This window comes from Mycteria americana, chromosome 5, assembly GCF_035582795.1.
Source record: "Mycteria americana isolate JAX WOST 10 ecotype Jacksonville Zoo and Gardens chromosome 5, USCA_MyAme_1.0, whole genome shotgun sequence".
Taxonomy (NCBI): Eukaryota; Metazoa; Chordata; class Aves; order Ciconiiformes; family Ciconiidae; genus Mycteria; species Mycteria americana.
Genome location: NC_134369.1, coordinates 4,846,978 through 4,870,843, shown reverse-complemented (window position 1 = coordinate 4,870,843; position 23,866 = coordinate 4,846,978). Strand labels below are relative to the sequence as shown.

The window sequence follows — 23,866 nt, the reverse complement described above, 5'->3', positions numbered from 1 at the left end:
GCAGGATTTGGCTATGTTCATGTTCCTATTTCAAGTAAGCACATTTATTTAAAAAACTTTTTCTGTTTGGAACAGACTGTGTTACCGAACCCCAACATATTCTTTTTGTTATATTTGGTTACGTTTGTTTAAATTAGATAATAAATTCATTTTAATGCCGCATGACTTTCGAAAGCAAAAATACAGCCTCAAGTGACTTTGTTTTCTTTTGCTTAATACATTTCAGCCTAAACATCCTTCAACAGCAACTGGACTTTGTCACTGGTATTTTGCCACTTGAATTCAGAGAACCGTCCCTTTTCTGCACAACACACAGGGGGAAAAGCTGTGGTTAACAAAGAAATTAATCAACTCTCTGACAGATCTAAGACTATCTCACTTGCCTCATCACTATTCCTTCTTGGGTTTTTTTGCGGTTTTATTTTTTGCAGACACCCATTTTGTTATCCTCCCCGTTGCCAAACGGCAACAGTTAGAGCAAACCTTTGAGCTTTTAAGTGCTGTTCTTCACTTTGCCAGAAATCCCTGGAACATTCTTGCACCACAGAAGCCTCCAGTGCAACCAGGTCCCTAAAATGCTCCGTCCAAACAGAATGCAAAAGACTGATTTCATCTAGATGCACGGTTAATGAACCCAAATCTGATCTTCCTGCATGGTAGCAGAGTGTTTCTGCAGGCATCCATCAGGCGAGTGCTGTCAGAACGGCACTTGGCCAGAGATTCCTAGGCGATATTACGGAATAACGACGGCTTTCATTCTAAATGATGTCGTGTAGTTCACAGCCTAACCCTTTCTTTGAAAATTCGGCGGTGTTAATTTAGACACGACGAATCAAGTCCTTGATTCTACTAGAGCCTCCCTGTAACGGTTACAAGAAACTTAAATCTAAGTGAAACGTAGATGATAGATGCGAATGCAAGCTTTGTCATAGACGGCAGCCAAATGGCGTGCACAAATCGCAAAGTATTAAATTGCTCTAAATACCAGTATCTGCTTTATTCTGAAGCAGAACTGAGCGCGTCCCAGCCCAGAGCAGAGGTGCCCAGCAGATGGTGCTAGGCAATCTTAAACACAGCCTCTTCCACAACCCAAACACTCTCCATCCGTGAGCTGTACTATATTATTTTCCCAGCATAATGTCTTCAAGCTGCGGTATCCGGATCTCCTATTTTAACCCTGTTGTCGAATTTACAGCAATACGTGTCAGTTGCTAAGCGGAGAGGACTGTATATTTTTCACACGTCCTTGCTACCTAGAAGGTCTGCGGGGACCCTAGCTCATTTCTGAAAATTAGCTAATAAGTAAAATTCCCACTTCAATATATTAAATCATCACATATCTTCAGCAGATGAGAGCCTGAATGACTAACTCCTCACTATTCCCTTCCACAGCAACCAGTTCCGTCCGTCCCTTTCACATGCATGTCTTCCAGAGAGCAATTAAGGGGGCAAGAATCTAACAGGTTGCTTCACAAAGCACCACAGAGGAATGACTGGAGTAGGAGTGACGGTGGCAGGAAGCCGCAGGGATTTTGGGTCCTCTTTTTGCTGGTGCTGCATTCTGTATTAATACACCAAGCAGGAAGAACTGGGGTTTTATATCACCCTCTAATTTTCACATCCCTGTTTTGAAGAACAGAAAGACTCAGCTCCAACGGGAGCAATTATTGTAAGGATCCATTTGGCTTGTTTGTCTTTGACCAAAAATAGTTATCTAGATGAGAAACAGATATATAAAAATAGCTCAGTTTAGATCCACAGAGATCAGAGTGAAATCAGCAGTCCACCCTTCCTTTCTGGCAGGCAATTTCACGAGAGAAGATGTGTTCTCGGAGGAGCCTTTGTGGGTGTGGGGGACAGAAAATATCCCAAAATGAAACACACTTTTCTAGCATTAGCATGTTAATCAGCACAACTCTGGCTACTCTTCAAGTACTGAAGTCTTATTCTTATCCACAGACTCAACAAAAGAGAAATTCTAGACTACATTGAGAAATTATTTAAATGGAAATGGATTAGCAGAATCTGGGGAAACGGGACTGAAGTGGATACAGAATCTACAGCACAAAGTGAGAAACCGAAATCCTTACGCCTGGAACGCAAGCTATTCAAATAACCTAAGGAAAGATGCGGATATCAGGCAAAACAAGCAAGCAAAAAGATGGTTGTATTAATTGTTGTTCTTTCTCTTCATTGCTGTTACTAACTTTTCAATGCTTTCCACACCTACTGATCAGCTGATAGGAGAGCTTCAAAACACAGTACAAGGAGCCCAAGCACCCCTGTGAGTATCAGTTTTCTTGTTTCCAAGGAGGAAACAGTGTCACACGCTCTCCCGTCACTTCTTTTAGGTCAAAAAGATTATTGGCTCCCATTACCTTCCTTTATAGGAAGTTTTATGTAAAATGCTTCTCCTGTTCTATTTCCAGAAAAGTTCCTCCGTGTGTGTTGTACCTTAGGACCTATCATGTTCCTCACGCCTAAGAGCTTAACACAATGGTCTCAAAGAAAATGAGGTCTCCAGGTGCTGACAAATTTCAAATGGCAAACACAGTTTGCACAAATTCTGACCAACTTGTTGAAGAATTCATGTATTTCATTGAATTGTAAGGAGGCATTAGTAAAAGCTGTTTTCTACGACATGGTTGTCTTCTCTCTCTCTCTCTGTTAATAACTATAAATCTCTGCTGTATAGATAGCAAATGAAACCCAAGGTAGTTGTTAACTGGACAATGTAAAATCCCATTATTATTTTTTTCTTAGTACGTCTTCAAGTACTCAGACTGGTGCATCTTCACAATTTCTCCATTCTCTGCAGGGTACTCCCATGCGGACGAGAGCTGAACCTCTAATACAGAAAGGGTATTGCATAGAAAAGAAACCTAACAAACAAGCAAATCAAAACAAAATCCCAGTGTTTTCCAAAAGAAATCTTTCACACTTTTTTTTACATATCTTAATGGCAAGGCATCCTGACAAACACTGCAATGGTAAGCCCTAAGCAGTAGCAGAATGGAGAGAAATATTAGTCACAAACATGAAGGAACCATTCTGCAACACAACTGGTTCTCCATGGAGTTTGTACTTGGAGTTATTTCGTGTTTCAGAAAGACTTCAGCCACAGACACATATGTGATGGAGAACCTATTACTTCTGTAAGTAAAATTTCATAACTGTTAATTATTCTTACTAATAACAAGCCATGTCATGCTTTCAGTTTGAATTTTTCTAGTCCAAACTTGTCAAACATCCACTAGACCTTTTTTCCCTGCAAGACTAAAACAGAAGACTCCCATAGACCAAGTAATATTTTAGCTTCCTCTTGAATAAACGGAATAGTTTGAGCTTCTCATCTCTCTCACTGAATAATGCTTCCTGTATCTTAGTGATACCCACTGCTCTTTTCTGAATCCTTTCCACTTTATCTTTCTAATAAGTCTTTTTACATACAGAAGTACTATTCTCTTCCTACCTCTATCAGATATAATTACAGCTTATGCCCTCAAAATGGCATTTGTCCTCCTACCAAAACACAAGCTCCCAATGCATTGCCATGATTTCCTATTCTCCATCTACCTTTAGCCCTTTTTCAATCTTCTGGACTCTCACTGTGCTCCACCTTTTTATTTCTGTATGTGTGATCTTGTGTTTAGCTTTCATGCATGCAATGCCCAGAATTTACTAATATTTGATTATGCTATCTCCAACACTGTCTTTTAAACGTTGTGCTGCCACGCTTATTCTGTGAACAGAGGACCGAAGAATAAAGAAAGGTCATTTTTTCCATAGCTGCATGGCAAGTCAACAGCAATCCTCTGCTGAACCCTGCTCCTGATTCCAACATGCTTTATTGTCATAGAGACGCTAAGAATTGCGTGGTAATGCTTAAAACTATCCAAATTACTAGAGTATGAATCAGTTACTAAGTACAGGCAATCAGTGATTATTTCACTACGGCCTCTGAAAGAATTATGAAGGAATCTACTAAAAAATTCATCCTGTAGACTGAGAAGTAATCAAAATGTCACTGATACTGATCCTGTCACTCATTAGTATGTTTCTCTCCATACACAGCTTTGTTCCTCCTCTGCTGAAAGATTTGATTTACAAAGGAAAAGCCTGCATAACTAAGTTAATGACCACAAACGTTTTTCAGATGCACGCTACCCTTTTAAGGTGTGCTTCTGGAACAGGTTATTGAAAGATACTTGGGTGTCTAACTCCCCCCACTGAAAACATCAGTGGTTTGGCACCTAAACACCTTTAAAAAAAATCGAATCTGGCTTTTTAGTGCTTCCACTTCATATTTCAAAATCACTTGAAGAGAATAATTCTGCCTGAAATTAATGACAATTTAGGCTACATTTTCACAGACATGCAGGTATTCAGTGTGCAAAGTTGTACCTACAGAAAACGTTGCCATTATTCGGTTTTGTCCGACGCTGTGTTGCCTTTTGAATAGATACCATTCAAGACCTATGATTTTTCACTTTTGCCTGCTCACCTGTAGCCCTTCTCTAACTGCCTCCAGAAGATAGGGGATGATGGAGTAGTTCCACAAGTCAGTAAACCAAACTCTAGAACCATCGACATCTATTGGACAGGAGAGGAAGAGCCGTGGACCTGGAAAGGGAAATTCAGGTATTACACTCAAATCATGATCATGACATGCCTCAAAATAGGATCAAACAACAACTTCCAGTTCTCTGGAGAAAGAAGCCAAGGATGAGCGATCATAAGTAGCTATCTTGTGAATTGCTCTTCCTGAGAGCTCAAAAAGTCCTCCGAATCAACTTGAAAAACTACAGCCTTCAAGGTGAAAAATTAACCAGATTTCATAACACAGTTTGTATCCAGGACTTAGAAAGAAGTCCTTTTTTCTTAGAAAAAGTATAGTTTGTCTCAGAGTACACTGCCATCTAAAAGTAGGGTTTTAAAGAAACGCTTTTTACCCAATATAGCACAAGGAAATGTACAAGAATGCACTGGATGTACAAGGAAATAAAATACGTACATTTACATATGCCTGGGCAGATGGGCAGAGCACAGCACTTACCAATAGTAACATCAGAGGAGCTGTGAGCCTCCAAGAATTTGTTCAGATGGTGCCAGACCTTGGGAATCCAATCAATAATTTTAACCAGCTCTGCATTTCTCATCCTGCCACTGATCTCTGTTTCAATTAGTTTTCTTCTCAAGAAACGGCCAAGAAAGCCTTTGACCGGCTCAGTGTGGTTAGCACATAGCACCCATCTACGGCAGAACAGCAGACACGTCCGTTATTTCTCTTTCATGCTACTGAACATACCTAAATTTCTTTTATTACTTTTAGATTGTTATCATGATCAAAATGCGTTATCGCATGTTTCTTAGCAAAAATTATTTTGGAATGATGAGTTCACTAGATGTAACAATTTGTATTGTGCATTGTTTCAGCTTATTTCTCATTCAGTATCTGCTTTGCCTATAATCTTATTTCAAATGCGTTAGGGGATCAAATATCTTAACCCTCTGAAAAGGAAAAGTTTTATGAACCACAGTTACTTTAACAACAGAGCTGCACATGTTAGGGCAGCAGCTAGTAGCAAATGGTATTTCTTTCTCAGTTTGCTGTTTCAGCTGATAAGAACAATTTCAGATGACTCAGTAGCCATTACTCCTTTGCCAGCCCACAAACATAAGTAAGAAACATGAATAAACAGTACCTGAAATTGTGGTGAAGCTGAAGATTAGGCGTTGAGGAGGTGGCTTGGTTCATTGTGCCAATAATATACGGACTATTAAAAACATAAAAAACAAAAATCAAGCAAATCATACTTGTAAATTTTGAAAAAGAACTTCTTAGTAAGATCTCAACATAAAAAAAGGTTATTCAAACCTCTTTTGTCAAAGAAGGTTTTTGTAGTTACTTATAACCAAATTCTCTACTCAGAATCTGACTTCTGAGAACATCAAATTCTGAAAGCAAAACAGAAAACTCAAGGCAGGAACTTTCACTAAAAATGGGGTTTTAGCATTGAAGATCTACTGCGTGAATTGAATGCAAATTACCCTCTACTACTTTTTTATTACTGATTTCAGAGGAATTGATCATTTTATGAAGAAAAACACCTCTGAAGAGCTGTCCATAATATGGACAGTCTGGCCATCTCGGTCCATTTTACCAAAGCAATCTAGAGTTCAGTTTTGTGATCACATTTTGCAACAGCGGTGGTCTGACTGCAGTATTGAAATTTGGAATGTGTTCTGATATTATTTCTTTACCATTTGTGGTACTTGCAGTTTAGAAGTCCATTAAAGATCTCTCCTAGGGAGCTAACATGATGCAAATTATCCAAAATGATGACAAGAGGCATATCCACAGCGTTATTTTCACTATTACACTGGTCTGCTAGGTTGGACAGGTATTGGCGGAGTTCCTGCAAAGCATATATATAAAGAAAATAAGAAGAATAAGAAAAAAAATAAAGAGAGTTTTCATCATGCTCCTTGAAAATCCAGTTAAGACAAATAAGCTACCGGCTTGGTCATGACATCTAAAGCAAAAGAGCCTGCCGTCTTACAAATGCACACATTTTTCCATGAGAAAACAGAAGAATGTGGGTTTCTTTTCTCTTTTGTAGGTTATGCTGAAAATTCAAGGACTGTATCAGAAATCCTGTGTGAGATAAGGGCTTAAAGGGGGGGTACGATTTTGTCGTTTGGTTTGTGTTTTTTCATTCGTGCTGTCCTAATCTGACACTCAGAGGTCTGAAACGTATTTTTCCTTCTTTTCAGGAACTTGTTCCAGCTCTCTATATACCAAATCAAACTTTGCATTCCAGCTAGGTTTGTCATATCTTCTTGCAACTGTGTTTCTATCGAAATACGGCTGATAAAATTGATCTGGAATAAAGCATCCCTCAGCAGAGGCCAAATTGGGATGCCTTCCGTAACGCCGTGGAAGAAGGATGGGCTTGTGGGGCTGCTGCTGGGTGACTGGGTGTGGTTGAAATGCTCTCAGCAGCTTTAAAGCATCTATTCCATAGCATGTCTCAAATTATACCAGTGGCCTACAACCACAATTTCAACCGTCCCTTTCCTCCAGAGGAAAATGTACCTAAGGCCATCAAATACAGAGCTTTTTTTTTTTTTTCCCCTTTAATCTAGACTTTAATCTAGACTTTCCTTTAATCTGGAGGTATATTCAGCAAAACCAGCAGCACATAAAAAAGCAGACATATGCCTTGCTGGTGCAGGAATGTGTCTGGACAACAGTCACCCCAAAGCCAGCGTATGCAGATTACAACTGCTGATACTTGCAGCTGCAGAAACTCTTGACAGCCTAGAGACGCATTTGAGGGTTTTTGGAAAAACGCCCACATGCAATAGGGATTGCTTAAGTTGCTGGGAATTTTATGCAGGTGTTTAACTTCCTCAGCAATTCTCAGGCTTCTAACCACTTGAAAATCATGACACCTTTAGGTGTTTAAATATACACCTGGAAGCCTGCTATTTCAAGCCCGTAATCAGGTGAATCTGCGGTTCTGAAAATCTTAAATATTATTCCCTTCAGGATTAACATAACGCTTTAAAAAGAAAGGTAAGCTTAAAATCAAGCTTTTGATGGATTAATAAGAGAGCAGTCTCTCATTTTTTAGATACATTAGCATTAATTGTGCAGGGATGATTTCCGTTTCCTCACCTTACTGGATTTATGGTCCACGTTGAACGTTGCGATAATGCCATCGGCCAACTCCCTGCCCTCTCTAAGGACCATATACTCAGACAGACGGTTTGCTAGGTATGTTTTACCAGTGCCACTGGGACCAGATAAGATAATCCGCCTATGTTCCATCAGGAGAGAGACATAACGCTGCAGTATAGGCTTTGGGATCAGTGATTCAAACACCAGACCGTCCAAACTGTTCTCACAGATACCTGCAACAGGAAAAGATTCCTCATTTAGTGGGATTCCCAATTTTTATCCAAATTACCTGCATTTTTAAAAGGTTTTGGTTGGGTTTTTTTTCTTACTAAGTAGTTGCAATGCTGCAAAGCAATCGCATTAGTGGAGTTTGAACAAATCAAGATTAGTTGAAATGCCTAGATAGTCAACCCGGAGAACTGAAAAATGTGATTTTGTGAATGTACCTGGGCCCAGTAATAGTAGGAGAAACCCCCAAAATAACACTTAGAAACAACAGGTTGAGATCTGACCTGACCGAGCTGTTTGTCACTTCAGAGATAAATCCCTTCCCCACTCTGCTGTGCCCCGAGGTCGAGAGGAGCACATATAAAGCTGGTAAAACAAGTGCAGAAGTGACCTGTGGGCTCAGCCTGCATCCTCCTTCAGCTCTCCCAGTTTTCAAAGTCCTCAGCTGCATCCTACGGTGTCTAAGGCCCTATGAAAGCTGTTGTGCAAATGATTCCAGGCCACATTTTCCACACACAAACCGTCCGTTTTGCAGTGTTTCCCCATGTACGGTACACATTCAGCCAGAACTTACCTGTTTACTTTTGAATCGCTAGACAAAAAACCCCCAGCTATCATCAACTCCCCCTACTTTCCCAAACACTTGTAATTAAACTCCTTCTCTGTATGCTGATAGTTATCTCTTCTAACATAAAACTCCTACTGATAAGCATTTACGCCATGTCAGCAGTCACTTTACGCAGAATTGGCTCAGGGAAAATACACAGTGCTTCAAAATAAACAGCAGAAAGGGAAGTTGGCAGATCACACACAGAAATGTTTGCACCTCGATAGTTATTTGGAATATTAAATATTTATATAGGCAGCTTTATCTCTCAAAGGTATATGTAAAGTGATTTTCCATAAATTGATTAAATACATTTCTGTTTTATTGAAAACTGTTATCACATATGAACCTTCAAAGTACAAGTCAAGCCAATGCAAATTAAATATAAAATCAGATTGCAGCTTTGCAGATACGGCTAGACCTTAAGGAATATTTCAGTTGGGATTTACTATTGGACAACGTATTCTAAGTAAGCAGAATACCCTGGGCTCACATCAAGCCTCAGTAAATTGAGATATTTCATGGCTTGTCTTCCTGCCCACTGAGTTGCTGCCCAAGGTAATTGATTTTTTACACCAATATTCAAAAATCAAACTACTTTCAGTTGAATGCCACAGTCAAATTTCAAGGTTGAGCTGCAGAGTGTTTGGCAATGCTCTCAAACACTCTACTCTCTGTATGCAGACCTATGTGAGATTTCACCGGTGTAACTTCGAGCAAACTGATGTACATTCAAAATGCAGTGGTTGAGGATTTTTTTCCCCTCAAATCTAGTTTCACAGCATAGTTTTCATATAAAAATGGTTCCCTGAGGAACGAAATGAGAAACCATACGAGAAATATAAGCATTAAATTCTTATCAGTATGATATAATGAAATCGATGAGAATTCTGAAAACCAGACATTTTGAAAAAATCCAGATTTTAAGGTGTCCCATGAATTCTGCAATCCCTCCTTACTGGTGCCTAAGGAGGCATCAGTCTTCAGCGTGACCAGTCAAGCAAGTTAAATCAAGAATTTTTTTACTCTGCATGAAGGAAATAACAACTATAGCTGTTACAAAGTTGTAATGAAATTCTGAGGCTTTATTCATCTGGCAGGTACTTTGCTGCTCAAACAACTCCACTACGTCCCCTGTGGTGTGAGGTCTTCTCCAGGCCAACTCCAGGCATCAGTTCAAGATATGTGGAGAAAAATGCTGTGTGTGTAATTAGTCCTACTGTTACAGGTTGAAAATTTGCTGAATTTATAGACTTAACATACTCTTAAGTGCTGTTCATTTGATAAAATGAAAATAGAAGGACCAGTAAATAAAAGGCAGGGACGGGAAAAAGAAACACAATAAAAAGTTTCTACTCCTCTGAGTTTCTTGACACAGCAAGCTTTGATAAAACTGTAATTGGTGAGAACTACAACAGACAGGTCAAGCGTAATTACCTTTGACGGTGACTGAAATAGTGTTGTTTTCTCCAACTAGATAGCCACAGGGCAACAGCTCAGGTGTCTCGGCACTATTAGTGCGTTTGATTTCTCCAATGCTGTAGCCCAGAACACTGTCTGAATTCAGCCCCAGCTGGCTCACGGGATCCACGTGAATGATATACTCCTAGGGTGAAAAAGGGACACGAAAAGTTAGGCAGCACTGAAATCACTCTGACTTTGTCCTATGCTATAATAGCAATAATCACAGCAAGTTAAATATTGCTTGGTACCATCAAAATCCAATGGGAGAATTCAAGCACACAGCAAATTGTACTCACTAACCTTAAACAACCGTCTTACGACCCCATCCAGAACATCCCATTTGGTCTTGCCACTGACTCCGATGCAGCCTATGAGGAAGGTGCGAGGCCTCGAATCCTAAATGCATAGAAATGTGAATTTAAGTTAATAAATAAATCCTAACTGTATCAGACAAGTCTGTTTAATGTAATTAAAATGCTGGCTTCCCCCCCCCCCCTTTATTCTTTTTTTTTTTTTTTTTTTTTTTTAAATTATGGTGCATCTCTACCACTCTATATGGTGAATTCTGAACGCTATATGAAATCCTTCTTTTCTACTAAGCATTTTCTACAGTGTTGGAGTCACAAATCTAAAGGACACTGAAGTGGTACTGATTTTAAGCAAGAGGTATTTATTAATCAATCCATGAACAATTACCATTGAACAATTAGCACGAACAGCTTAGCAAAAAGACTCTTGGGAAAATTCTAGGACAAAAAGTTCATGGCATGTTCATTTTTCCATGACTTCATAATCAAATATGTTGCATTTGCAAGGTTTATCCTATTTACTTCTAGAAATGCTGCCATGGATATAGAAATCTAAATATATACATATATATAAATTATACAGGGTTATATATATATACAGTCATATATAGAGATAGTTTTATATATATGTATATATAACAACTTGTGTGTTATGTTTGGTATATCACAGCACTTTAGTTGATAATTTTGTTTCTGATTTCTAAGGCAGATTAAAACAGCAGAACGCACCTCATTTTTCTATTCTTCTGTAGCTGCACTCACTGTGAAACATTCATTGAAGAAAAACTAATTTCTGTCATAAGACTTCAAGTTCAACTAAAACATAAGGAATCATTTCCACGTGGTAACATTACTGACTGTGAGCACAGTGGAGTCCAACAGCATTAGCAATATAGTTTTACTGTTAATTTGCTTATTCAGGGCTGTAATTTATTAATGCAAAATTGGTATTTAATGGAAAGATCTGCTGAGTCAATTTTATTTCTGATTATTCAAATTTTTGTCCCCCCCATTACAAAAGACATCCAATTATTTCTTAAATACACTTTTACAGGTACTCATACTGTGAGATAGCAAGGTCAGTGCTTGGTAAAGATTGCGTAGTACATTCATGCACGCATTACACGCATGAGGTGAGCTGCAATTTTACAATATCTGAAATTTATTTGGGTATTTAGGATTCTTTCAATTACTTGAGAACGGAGAACATCTGAAAGATGTCATTCAGAATGGGAAACTTGTACCAGAGAGGACAACTTGAACTAGAACGATAAGATCTCCCAGTTTGGATCCATTAAGTTCTTGCAGAATATCAGTGCTTGTAGCATTTTGGTGCACCTTCTATCCACGCACTGGATTGCTTCCATTATTAGTTAAAATTTTATTGGAGTTTAACAGGAAGGCCCAAGAGCTTTGTGCAGCTTTTGTTAAAAGACCGTATCAGTCTTAAACAGATGCTGTCCCAAGGTGCAGACTAGTCCGCTAACCTCCTTGACGCTGTAAGAGTGGCCTGGTTTTCCGAGATACTACTGAAAGGCTTAAATTGTAACGTTATCACCTACACCGCTGACGCACGGTCTAGCTTAGCAATCCTGTGTTACCGACATGCTTCATGGCCAGTGCTGATGGCACCAACAAGAAACTGTAAAAGAGAAAGCTATTACAGGCGAGTCCATGAGACAACCTGAACTGGCGGTGTCGGCTCTCAGCAGTTCCAAGGAAGTGGGGGCTCAGTGCTTGGGCTGTCACTAGTGATACACCAATGAACTATTTTGCAGAGAAAATTTTAAAAAATATTTTGCAAATAAAAGCCTCCAAAACAGATTGGATTTGAATTCTTTGCCCCATTCCAAAGTCACTTACATTTCAAAGCTGGGAATGAAAGACAACTCACCTCCTTCCATTTCATCTCATCCTGAAAGCTGACAACTATTTTGACGTGCCTGCCTCCTTCTTTCCGGGCAGAGCCATCTCCAGTGTCATCTAACAGCATGTCTGTGAACAGAAAACATCAACAGCTTCACAGCTGTATCCTAATAACACTGATGGCTATCCTGGTTTACGCCAAGACGTCTCGTGTAGTCAAACACAACACATCTGGGCTTCACATGCCCAGAGGTAAAAATGTAAGAACCAGGTTTACTGACTTCCCTACCAAATATCAGTATCACTCTTAAAAAGCGAAGGTCATTGAAAATTATTAGTCAGTTACTCCGTATTTTCCTTCCTATGACATATCCCCTGGCAAATGTACACCATTAAATGGCTTTAAACATGACTTTTTGCAGCTGAGGTCATAATTGGACAACGCCGATCTAGGGTGTAGCAGACCTATGACGACATTTTAAAAGAAGGCTTTATGCCAGCTCCTGACATATTTCCACACCTCAACTGTTAATAATTTTCATGCTTTCATTTTTCCATGGCTAACCAAACCAAATCTTCCAAGTGCAGGATAAAACCTGCCCACTGCCTTTCTCATTAAACTCACCGAGACTGGTTGACTCCGTGAGGTTCAAACTGTGTTGAGAGAGACCCACTGAATGTCTTGGAGAGGATGAAATGGAAACCTGAGACTGAGCCCTGCTACAGCTGCCGTGGTTTTCAGATTTCAATCGATCATTTTCTGCTTTTAATTTTTCAATCTCACTCTTGAAAAGACAAGTCAGGAGTTAGAAGGCACAATGAAAATGTACACTTAAAAGAGAGCAACACAAGTAACGAGTAACTTAGAATAAATACTAGTTTAGCAGAAATGCCATTTTCATATCATCTTAATTTATTTTAATAAATTAATGATTTTAATTATTACAACGTCCCTTCCATGAAACTTTTCAAAGTATCCTAGAAAACGTAAATATGTGGGAATTCGCTAAACACTGAAACGCAGCGACTTTGAGGCAGAGAGCATTGGAACATTTTAAGAGGTTGCTGACAGTCAACAAAATGATCTCCCTGTAGGTTTCTAGGGTTGAAACAGTTACAGCTGCAGAGTTAAGGGCAGCAGAATTCATGTGTTCAAGCTGACTTTTAATGAAGGTACAAGGTTTAACACTGGCACAAAGCTAGACATAACTTTTAGTAAGCATTCAAAAACTTCAAATTTACCTTCTTGCAGATCTTTACTGTGTGGCAGGTTGGCCAATCTTTAACACATCAACATAGACTGCAATATTTGGGGGGGTTATTTCTTACCTGCATTCTGTTCATCGCCTCCCGAAGCTGGTCAAGCTGATGAGCGGAGCTAAGGGCTTCTAGACGAATATCAGTCAGCTTCATCTCCTTGTCTCTTAGCTCATTTCGTAACTGCATGACTGTTTCAGCTTCACTGTCAGTGCATTCAGAAATACTGGAGAAGATTGAAAAACAGACATCGAACAAGACCATTTGTTACTTTTCAGATAGTGCTACTCCGTCATTTATAAGTAAAGGAGGAAAAAAACCCTTTTATTCTGCAGGAAGCAGGCAACAGTTTTGGCTTATTGGACTAGTGATACTATAAATCAGATATTAAATAGGTCATGGAAACGTTAGAGACGAGTGAAATAAATATGTCTGAGGGTTATTTTTCTTTAATCAGCATCTGAAACAGAATTCTGGAAGTCACCTACTATTGGATAGTCTTAATTTTTTTCATGGTAGTTGCCATAAAGGAAAACTTCTAAAGCCAAAATCTAAATAAATTAAGAGGGTGCAGGCAATAACAGCAGTTGGTTGGAGATTGATGAGTTTACAGACAGATTTAAAGCTCACCAGGTGTGCACAGCTGGGTTTCCCTGAACTGTTCTGGAGGGCTTTAGAACTCTACACCTATTGAAGCGTGATAAATTCCTGCTCGCTTTAAAGCACTCATGCTTCAAAAATTTTTGGTGGCGTTCTTCTTCCCTCCTCCCACGAAAAAAGATTCTGGGTGAATAACATTTCAGCACATTCGTAAGTATATCTATATAAAGATCAACTACACAGCTGCATGCTTTGAGGGAGATTTCATTTAAAATGTTTCTCCCTAAATCAGGTTAATGAGAGATGTTTTCCCCACCAAAAAGCCAATAAGCCAAAATACACAAGTTTTACTTGTGCTCTAGCCTTCCCTCAGTTCGCATATTTACTCTTTTCTCATGTTTAGCCTTTTGGCTTTCGTGTCAAGATGAGATGTATGCACATAGCATTTTCACTGACGATAGACGAGATCATCATTTGGCAATTTTCTGGCCTTAGATTCTAAAGCACAATTTGCTGTAGTCACCAGAAACGCACCGAGTTAGGCTCAAGAGACTGGAGAAGCTTTAAAAAAAATACACAGGGGATTATATTCTGCTACTAACATTTCATCGTTATTATACGGCTGGAAACTATTGCTATTGTTTTCACCTCTTCATGTGAAAACAGGCGATGGGCAAAACTTCAAGTTTGGGTACTTACTCAAATGCGTTTGATCTGAAATCAGGCTGGAAGCTTTCCGGGACATCTACAAGGTCGTAAGGCTGTCTGGTAATTACATGTTTCACAATACTACCTCTTACAACTTTCTGTATTTATTTATCCTACTCAAGTGACGAAGCTACTCATAGAATTAACAGAATATCTGTTTTACAAAGTTTTCCAAGCACGCTCTAAAACGTGAGTTTAGACTCAAAACAGTGCGGTATCACAATTATTTAACTTTATTTCACAGGTGGCCAAAATGAAGCATCAAGATTGCCTGTGACCTTCCCATGAACATAAAATGAGTTAAGCAGCAGAGCAGAAGTCCTGACTTTAAAGTCTACATCTCATTCTCACACACACACAAGTAGAAGGGTACGGTTTGGTCCTGCCGATGAGCCTATACAATAGCTTGCTACTACCCAAAGGACACGTTTGTTTCTCACTCCTCTTCCCCAGCCCGCTCCCAGCTGTGCTGCTGTCATGCCCCATGCTTACGCCAGCTCCAGCACTCATCAGAGTCTGATCAGACCCCTGAGCTGAGCCAACCCAGCAACCTGGGGAAAAAGAAAACCTGTTCACGTTTCTGTCAAATTATTTTTCACGTAATTTAGCACATCGCATGGGCTCAGTGGAGTTGCCTGACAAGTAGCAGAGCCAGTGCAAGGGAAGGACCAGGCACAGGCGGCTGGGGAGGTACAGCACAAACGAGGAGCGGACCGTCTCCATTCATCAGGCACAAGCCGTTAGACGAGTTCAGCTGTATGACCACTAAACCACGCTGTTTCATTTCCAGTAAATCCTTACCTTTATCTGAATTTGTCAACTTAATTGGGAACTCATCATTGCAGATTAGTACAATATGTGCTGTCTTTAGCCAACAGAGAAAACAAAATCCCAGACTTGGCCTGGCTTGTTTCATTAACAGCAAGAGATCCAATTAATTCTGCACTCCAAGGTCACCCTGGTTATAAATACTCTTCATACTCAGTATGCTCTGCTGAGAGAGCACCCCAATGAAATATTAAATTATACCACAGTAACAACGCAATGATTTTGGCTTCCTGGACACTAATGCAAAGGTACTGGGTTGGGAGTCAGCTTACATATCTTTAATTCCCCGAATATATAAATCCAACTTTTCTGTCCTCTGCCTGTAATCTCCTTCGACTACAGAACATTCAAAACAGGCAGTGGTTGAAAGTGGGATCTTTGCTCATTCTTTTGCCCATATGACAGGGTTAAGGGTTTTACCCAAAACACTTAGCACAACACAGCCCCCCTCTGGGAGATAACGCAAGTGATGCTTGGGAGTAGGACTCATCCGTGGCAACAGACCAGCCCTGACCTACAGGACAATCCTGTCTGGCCCCTGTGTCTTCTGCCGGGGCCTCATGGTGAAGAGCTGGTTTTAGCAGTGCGTGTAACCGAACAGCTGTCAGACTCTTGCAGTGCTTGTACAGATGTGCGGATTCTTAGACAGAGGAACCAAAGGGGACAGGATGCTGTAGGGGATGTTTTGCCTCTGCTTGTTTCTGTAAAGTGGCCTAGAGGTGTCCTGTAAAGCTAGCACGGAAAACATTGGATCTCTCCAAAGCACGGTATTTCTCTTTGCCTCTACCAATGCAGCAAGATGCCTTCCTCTCCATTTTCTATTTAAAAATTTAAAAAATCACTTACAGAGAATTGGAATGGGAAGCTCTCAGCAATGGTGTTGAAACAGTGGAGTTATGGTGCGGTAGCTTTGGTGAAGAAGGTAATGAAGAATCAGTCATCTCCTCAATATCTGAATGAGAAGATGCCGACTTGGGCGATTTCTTTTTACCAAAAGCTTGCTTGAAGGAGCTGCGTAACTGAAAAAACAAGACCACAACAGTAGGCACGTCATTAAGAACAAAACCAGGCAAAAAAAGCCACAGAGTAAAAACTCGAACATGCAAATACTCCAAACGATACAGCCATACTCACATATATTTTAATAGAGGTAAAAAAGAATAAAAAAGCTTTTTTTCCTTAACTGTTTTATGAGATTAATAAGGGTCAATAGGACTGGATATCAATGCTTCGTATTTTCAAGGTAACTATTTCATAGCAAATTCCGTTCAGTGCAACAAGCCTTACAGCGATGTTGTAACAACTTGCAGCTATAATGTAACGTGGCTCAGACAAGGTTAATGATGCTGAAATGGTTAGTGATGTAAATGGATGGGTTAGCTTTGTATCTCATAGTTTAAAGTAGGTCTTCCTTACCTCATTGACCTGCCGGAAGAAGCGCAAGCAAAAGGAAGTGGGGGAAGGAAAAAAGACACGTTTTAACAGATAAAGCCAGTGATAAGGAAAGCTTTGGATTTCTAAGACAAACATGACCAATAGTCAACAAAGACGAACAGTTACTTTAAAACTGGAACCCTGTGTTTTCCAAAACCAGGTGTTTCAAACAACATACGGTCATTTTTTGCGTTACTTGAGGGAGACACCAGACCCAAATCTCTTCACTATTTAAATTATATTTTCTCCTTAGCTCAGACAGAATGTTTTGGCTAACAGCCAAGTTAACATTCTGGTTTTCCTTGCAGGAACAGGGATTTCACCAGGTGAAAAGACTGAATCTTCTCTACCTACCCACAACTAAAATAACCTTTTTTAATGTGACTGCCATTTTCCAAACAACAAAAAGAATGAATATTCATGTGATTAAACTGATGTCATCCCAAAGTTACAGTTCAACAGTTAGTGCTCAAGAAGCGTTTGGACAACGCTCTTAGATATACGGTTTAACTTTTAGGTTGCCCTCTGTGGAGTCAGGGTTTGCACTTGATGATCCTCATGGGTCCCTTCCAACTCAGGATACTCTATGAACACCGTTTAACACTATCGCAAATTACATGTTGTAAACAGGCTGGCTTAATATGAGCTGAAAGTTATTTTTAAACTAGACAAAGACTCCTCCAGTGAGAAATGCTGAAAAGCTGGTGTTTCAGCTCAAACGGACAGCTGCGTTGTTTCTATATATAACAAAAAGATCTTGACTGAGAACTTCCTCAGTATTTGTGGGATAAACAATGTGAATCAGACTCAACTTATATATTTTTCTCAGTAAATTACCGATGTAATATCCCGTCTTCATTTTACAGCAATGATGTACTCATTTTTAATAACAACATAAAAATACTGTCCTGTTTCTTCTACTTCATGAAAACTTTATTTATATCTCTTTATAATAAGGAGATGTTTCCTTAACCTTCTTTAAAAATAGTCATCTGATGAATGAGAAATGTAGGCTGATGTAGGATATCTACTAGGTTACAATAACAAAGAACAGAAGCTAAAGCAAAAACTTAAAAAGCGTTTATCTTAACTAAGGCTTAATGATTACAAAAGGTTTGTGTCACAAATTAAGAGTTGCTAGCAATTTAAAAGTCACAGCAATTTACTTTGTCTATAACTAACGTATAAACCAGCACAAGAAGGATTTGGAGATGGCATTGTTTCCGTTCAACCAATTATTCAATGGGCAGAGTGGAAATACTGCTGTTATGAAGGAGCTGGCAAGATATCAAAATGAAACCATCAGGATAAGAGAGAAATAAAAAAAAGAACCTGCTCAGGAAGCTGTTTCTTACAGTTCAGGAGTTTCATAAACATTTCTGAGAGGATATTGTGCAAATACAAATCAAGCGTTTATCAGCTCAAACCACATTTTGTATCTATACAGATTTATCTGTACACCCAAAAGATCCAGGGAGATTTAAATTCAGTGGGAAGGAAGGGGTGGATTGCTTTACTGGCTACGATAAAGGATCTAGGGACTTTAGTCCTAACTACAATCAGACTAGGTCACTAAGGCAGTTATGGTCTAATTGAAAACGGAGTTTAACATTATGTACCTTTCCTCCAGTACAGGGTACCTTGTACACAGTACATGATGAGCAAAGAAGGAAAAATGGGAAATGACAGGTAAGTATTGCAAAATCTTGCAAAATAAATGTCCACCACAATAAGTTTTTAAAAATTGGGGTTTTTTTTGTGTAGAACTCCACGGTAATGTTCAAAACAGAGTTCTTAGTGTTTAACATGTTCACTTGAAAGAAAGCCCTATGAGCCAAAAAGAAAAAAAAAAAAAAAAAAAGTAGAATGATCTCTCATTGTGGATTTGTTTTACTTTAATGACAGACATCGAGTTTTCCCTAAGGGGCTGGACATCATATTACTTTTAGCCAGAATTGATCTTTGACAGCTATTTCTAATTTAAGACTGGCCTTTTGGCTGTTAAACTAAAATTCAATCCTAGGCAGAGTCAACACAAGCATATACATCACTTACAACTCAATTAAGCCTTCAAAAGAGAGTTTACACAGGATTTAAACAGTGCATAGTCCTTGTGCTGACCTGTTGCATGAGGGGAGGAAGGAGGAGCCGAGCGGCTAGATTTCACCGTGCATGTTCTGACAATTTTATATAAACCTCACGCAATCTGTTAAAATACACTCACCCAGTTCTTCCTCTTCTTTTTCTTTGAATCACTCTCTATGTTGCTTCCCACACTGGAGTGACTGGTAGCACTGTTAATACTGGAGACGCTATCCGAAGAGTGCTGCCTTCGGATCCGCAGGTCTGTGGGTTGAGCAGCTCCAGGTCCTGAGTATGAACGGAGGCGGCGCCAAAATTAATGTAAGAAATTTGATATAAGTGTAAATTACTAGGATAAGTAAGAGAAGTGAGATAAGACAGGACTGCATTCAGACTTCATATTGGAAATTACTGAAAACACCAAAGAAAATAAAACCAAGTGCCTGAGAGCTCTGAAACGGGGATCTCTGCTCCCTGCTGCTTCACATCAGTATCTAGATGGGCGAATTACGAAATTCTTATAGTAAATTCAGTGAGCTCACGCTGAAGATGCAAAAGCTTTGTTAAAACGCCTTCTCATGTGTCTAACACATCCACTTCTGTAGAACTGACCTCACTATTTACACAGATACCCGTTTCAAATGCCCGCATGATACCAAAACAAATAACTAGAACATTATGTTATGAGATGACCCATAACGTCATGAGACCAAGCTGATCTCTGATGGTTACATCAGATAATTACCAAGAGGTCTACAGTCCCACGAGCACCGCACAGTCGCTAAATGTAGTGCTTGCTTCTCACCTTTGCAGTTGAGCTCAGGTGTGTTGATGACTCCGTTGATGGCCGCCTGGGCAGCAGCATTTTGCTTCTTCAGTAGTTCAATAGTCTTCCTTAACTCGTTCAGCTCCGAGTCCTTGAATAAAAAAAAAAACAGTGATACATTGGAAAATGCAGATGGTACCTAACTGCTCCAAAGAAGCCACATTTCAATCTGAGCATTGGTAGTTGATAGAGAATTTATGGAATATATATGTACAAGGACATGAAAATGAGGTTTGGTATACCTGGAGAAGCACACCCTCAATAGGCTGCAAAATAGATTGGTTATTATGATAAAAAAAAAAAAAGTACATGCTCGGTAATACAGAAATAATGTATATTCAAGTATACCGTCCAAAAACCCAACGTTGCCTGTCTTGCAAGGATTTTTCTTGGTGTTTCTCTTGAACATACACATGTGTGGATGCATTGGGAAGAAATTTACTACAAAAATATGCGATACTGAAGACCTGTGTCCAAAGGAGCAATTTACAGGAATACCCTGATCAATTGTCACAACATTGCAGTGAGGAAAATGAGTATTTTATAGAAAATTTTTATTACATTTTACGCCATCACCACAATTGAGGAAACTAAGGCGAACGGTGTATGTGATTCCCCCCCACCTACAGAATGAGCACGAGCAACAACGCTGGAAAGAGAAGTTAAGACTTCCCCAAATACTTTTCGAGCTTGCCTTTTGTTCCGCTGTCATTGTCAGGCTCTGCAGTCTGATCGTCATGTTCCCCAGGCTCTGCTCAAATGCTGCCACCAGGTGAGCCTGGAAGTTAAACCATACAGAAGTAGTTTGTTCTCTCCCCCCAAAACAAGAATATTTCTGCAGGTATTTAAAGGGACCACCTCCTGCATTGCATTGTTTGTTGTGTAAATGATACGGGGAAAATAACACTGATTAGAAAAGGTCAAATGAGTAGAGCATATGTTGTGAAAATGTTTGCAAACAAATTACCAGGAACAATTTAATTGTGGAAAATTAGAAATGCCAAAGGTAACAGACCAACGTCAGAATTTTAGAAAATGACAGCCCTTTCACGTACAACTACTCCTAGCAGCGCGCTATGAAATGATGCAGTTTTAGGCAATAACCCATGCCCTGCTCGGCAGCAGCTGCTACCAAGCGCTTTAGAAAACACAGACGTAGGAGTAACGCTGTGACCTGGGACATCAGGAGGAGATTTCCTGAAGGTGGCTCCTCAGTCAGCCGCTACATCCACTTCTTTGACACCATGATTTCAATAGCCAGGACAGTTATCTCAGACATACTCTACCACCGCAGCACAGTGGGGTTTTTTTCCAGTTTGGAATTCTCATTTATGCCGTAAAATATGCAATCCTACATCCAAAATACATCTGCGAACAAAACCACCTTCTGGGTCCCTACGAGTTAAGGTCCTTAGAAGAGCCATATCTCAAAATAATCCAGTTTGGGTACTTTTCTCAGTTGTTTAAAGCTGCTTAGATTTTGTGATAAATGGAAAACACATTTTGCCACTTTGTTGAAAGAGAAAGACAGATTCCATTTTTTTGGAAACATCTCACAGATTAAGTAACTGAAGCTTTTAAGGGACACTTCAGGGAATACAACTTGTCACCTGAAAGTATTCCTGATACCAAAAAGGCATGGAAGGATGTCCTTGATTATCTAGCCATGTCCCCAACCTATTGCAAGCAATGACACGTAAAGACCCCCTATCACAAAATGCAGAGACATTCTAAACATTTCCTGCTGTTCATTTTTGAAATGAGACCTAACCTTTGACTTTTTACGTGGGCCGTTATTAACATGTAAAAGGTTACTCAGTGATAGTTTTCAGGTACCCTCAAGTAGTTAAGTAGTTAACTCTTGCCACCGAGCTTTGCACAAAAAGTTTAAATCTTTTTCCAGAGAGTACCAAAAAAGCCAAAACGTCATTCTTAAGTTTTAGGAGGATACCCTAAAAAGTAAAATAAAATAGAAAACAGTAAATAAAATATAGAGCAAGTTTTCAGATAGAGGAAGGCCAGGCAGAAACTTCCCTCCAACTAGATGACTATTTTCCTTGGGGATATTTAAGGCAAAAAGACACTGGAAGGTGTCTTTGGTGGACACCTTCCACCAAAGGTGAACATTTGCACTGTGCTACCCATCGGGAGAACTCTGAAAGCCAAGTCGGTTCAGTCCAGAGATGCCTCCTCTGCAGAGAGGGATAAGGATGGAGACAGGACTACCACAGCATTGTGGCCAGTCTGCCAGATGCTTTATCAGCTGATAGACCTGCATCTAACTCAAAGACTTCTCCAGCATTTGAGTGCACCTTGCTTGCAACCAAGGTCCACGTGCTAAATACCGTCCAAAGCTTCCTGGTGCTTGGCCAATTACCCTTTTTGCTTTTCCCACGAAGCTCTGAGAACCCGATGTCGATTATACTAAGGACATCAGCTAAGAATTGAAAATGACTGAGAAGTAAAAGGAAGGACAAGTAGATGGAAAAGATGGAGAGAAACTTGATAAAAGGGTACTATGTTTCTAGTGCCATGACATGGCATTGTTTTCTACATGTATATCTCTATACATATACATCTATATGCAGTTGCATATGCGACTGAACACAGGCATAGTTCAATATATATTTGTCTCATTAGCCATAATAATCTACACTAACGGTAGCAAATAATATGTTATTTCTCTATTAAAAATAATTCTATACACACAACGACAAGTAAAATTATGCAAAATCTTTCCAAGCGGAAAAGGACATTCCCTCACCTAAACACATACAGAATAGCAAAACCTTTCACAGAGCTGTTCCAGACCTATTCATCAGCAGCACACAGCTGACTTATCCTAAATAACTGTTCTCACATTCGCAATGAAAACAAACACGAGCGGTACAATAACACGGGGATGTGCATCCCTCATTCCCATCAGCCCCTATGAAAATAAGCAGACCTGAGACTGTGAGAAAATAGCAAAAAGTAATTTAAACCCTCACACTACACATGTTTGAAAATCTAAATATTTATTTTAAAAACACAGACTGCAAAGTTTCTGCTGGGGAGGATGAACAGGGAATAACAAAACTGATGTTTAGGAATCCTCAGCAATACTTTGCAAAAGCAAAAAATAAATGGGAAAGCGGGACTGCATGGATTAATAACGGGATACAAACCCTGAATGCTTTGACCTTAAGAGAAAGTTGCTCTTTCAAAACCAGATCAGGCACCTTTAAATTATTCCTCTCTGGAAACTGTTCAGTGAGCTATGGAAAATAGTTATCTTCACTTCCTAGATGGAGCAAAACCTTTCCAAAATTCTTGCCCCTGACGGCCTGAGAAGCATCAAAAGCTGCAGTGGGTATACAGGAAAATTCAGGAACAAATTAATAAATTAAATAAACAGATGAATTCAAATTGCCTAAGTTAAAAGCATTTTTTTAAAAAAAATCATATGTAAAGGAACTGTCCATAAAGCAGTGTCTTAACAAACAGCATTTATTAGCCTTAACTTTTTTGGGAACAGACCTGGCCTTTTACATGGAAAAAGAGTATGTTCTCTGAAAAGAGGTGGCTAGAAAGTGAAATTTATTACTAAGACAGTTATAGCAACATTTCTGCAGCAGGCTGTAGCTGATTTATGGACAAATAAGGGGCAGGTTGAAGTCTAAGAAGTTTATTAATAGCATGAATAAAAAAACCCCCCAAATTTCAGCAAAGTGATAGAAGCAAAAAAATGGAATATTACCAAAATAAATGATGCTAACTTTTTTTTGGGGGGGAAATCCCCCCCCAAACAACACCAACAACAAAACAAACGACCCCAAACCAAACAAAAACGTACAGCAGCAGCATATGTTAAAAACTAATCTCCGCAAAGAGAGTTGCTGGGGCAGGCACACAGCAGCCTGGGCTACTCACTACTCTTGGAGACAGGCTACTAACTCCTGTGTCGAGTGAGAGCCTACTGAATCCGAACA

The 23,866-nt window shown here is 39.5% G+C and overlaps 1 protein-coding gene across 2 annotated transcripts in view; it reads right to left on the bottom strand.

Annotated features, from left to right (window-relative positions):
* NAV2 (neuron navigator 2) overlaps positions 1-23,866 on the bottom strand; it is a 241,872-nt gene that overhangs the window by 5,552 nt on the left and 212,454 nt on the right. For both annotated transcript variants that reach the window (XM_075502011.1, XM_075502010.1), the window contains 14 exons: positions 20,590-20,673; positions 19,875-19,986; positions 19,212-19,357; positions 16,400-16,572; positions 13,490-13,643; positions 12,786-12,945; positions 12,189-12,289; positions 10,287-10,382; positions 9,960-10,128; positions 7,685-7,920; positions 6,265-6,419; positions 5,706-5,777; positions 5,057-5,253; positions 4,505-4,623 (listed from right to left, as the gene is read on the bottom strand). In XM_075502011.1, the coding sequence (XP_075358126.1) occupies positions 4,505-4,623; positions 5,057-5,253; positions 5,706-5,777; positions 6,265-6,419; positions 7,685-7,920; positions 9,960-10,128; positions 10,287-10,382; positions 12,189-12,289; positions 12,786-12,945; positions 13,490-13,643; positions 16,400-16,572; positions 19,212-19,357; positions 19,875-19,986; positions 20,590-20,673 (1,974 nt within the window). The remainder of the gene's footprint in view (positions 1-4,504; positions 4,624-5,056; positions 5,254-5,705; positions 5,778-6,264; positions 6,420-7,684; positions 7,921-9,959; positions 10,129-10,286; positions 10,383-12,188; positions 12,290-12,785; positions 12,946-13,489; positions 13,644-16,399; positions 16,573-19,211; positions 19,358-19,874; positions 19,987-20,589; positions 20,674-23,866) is intronic.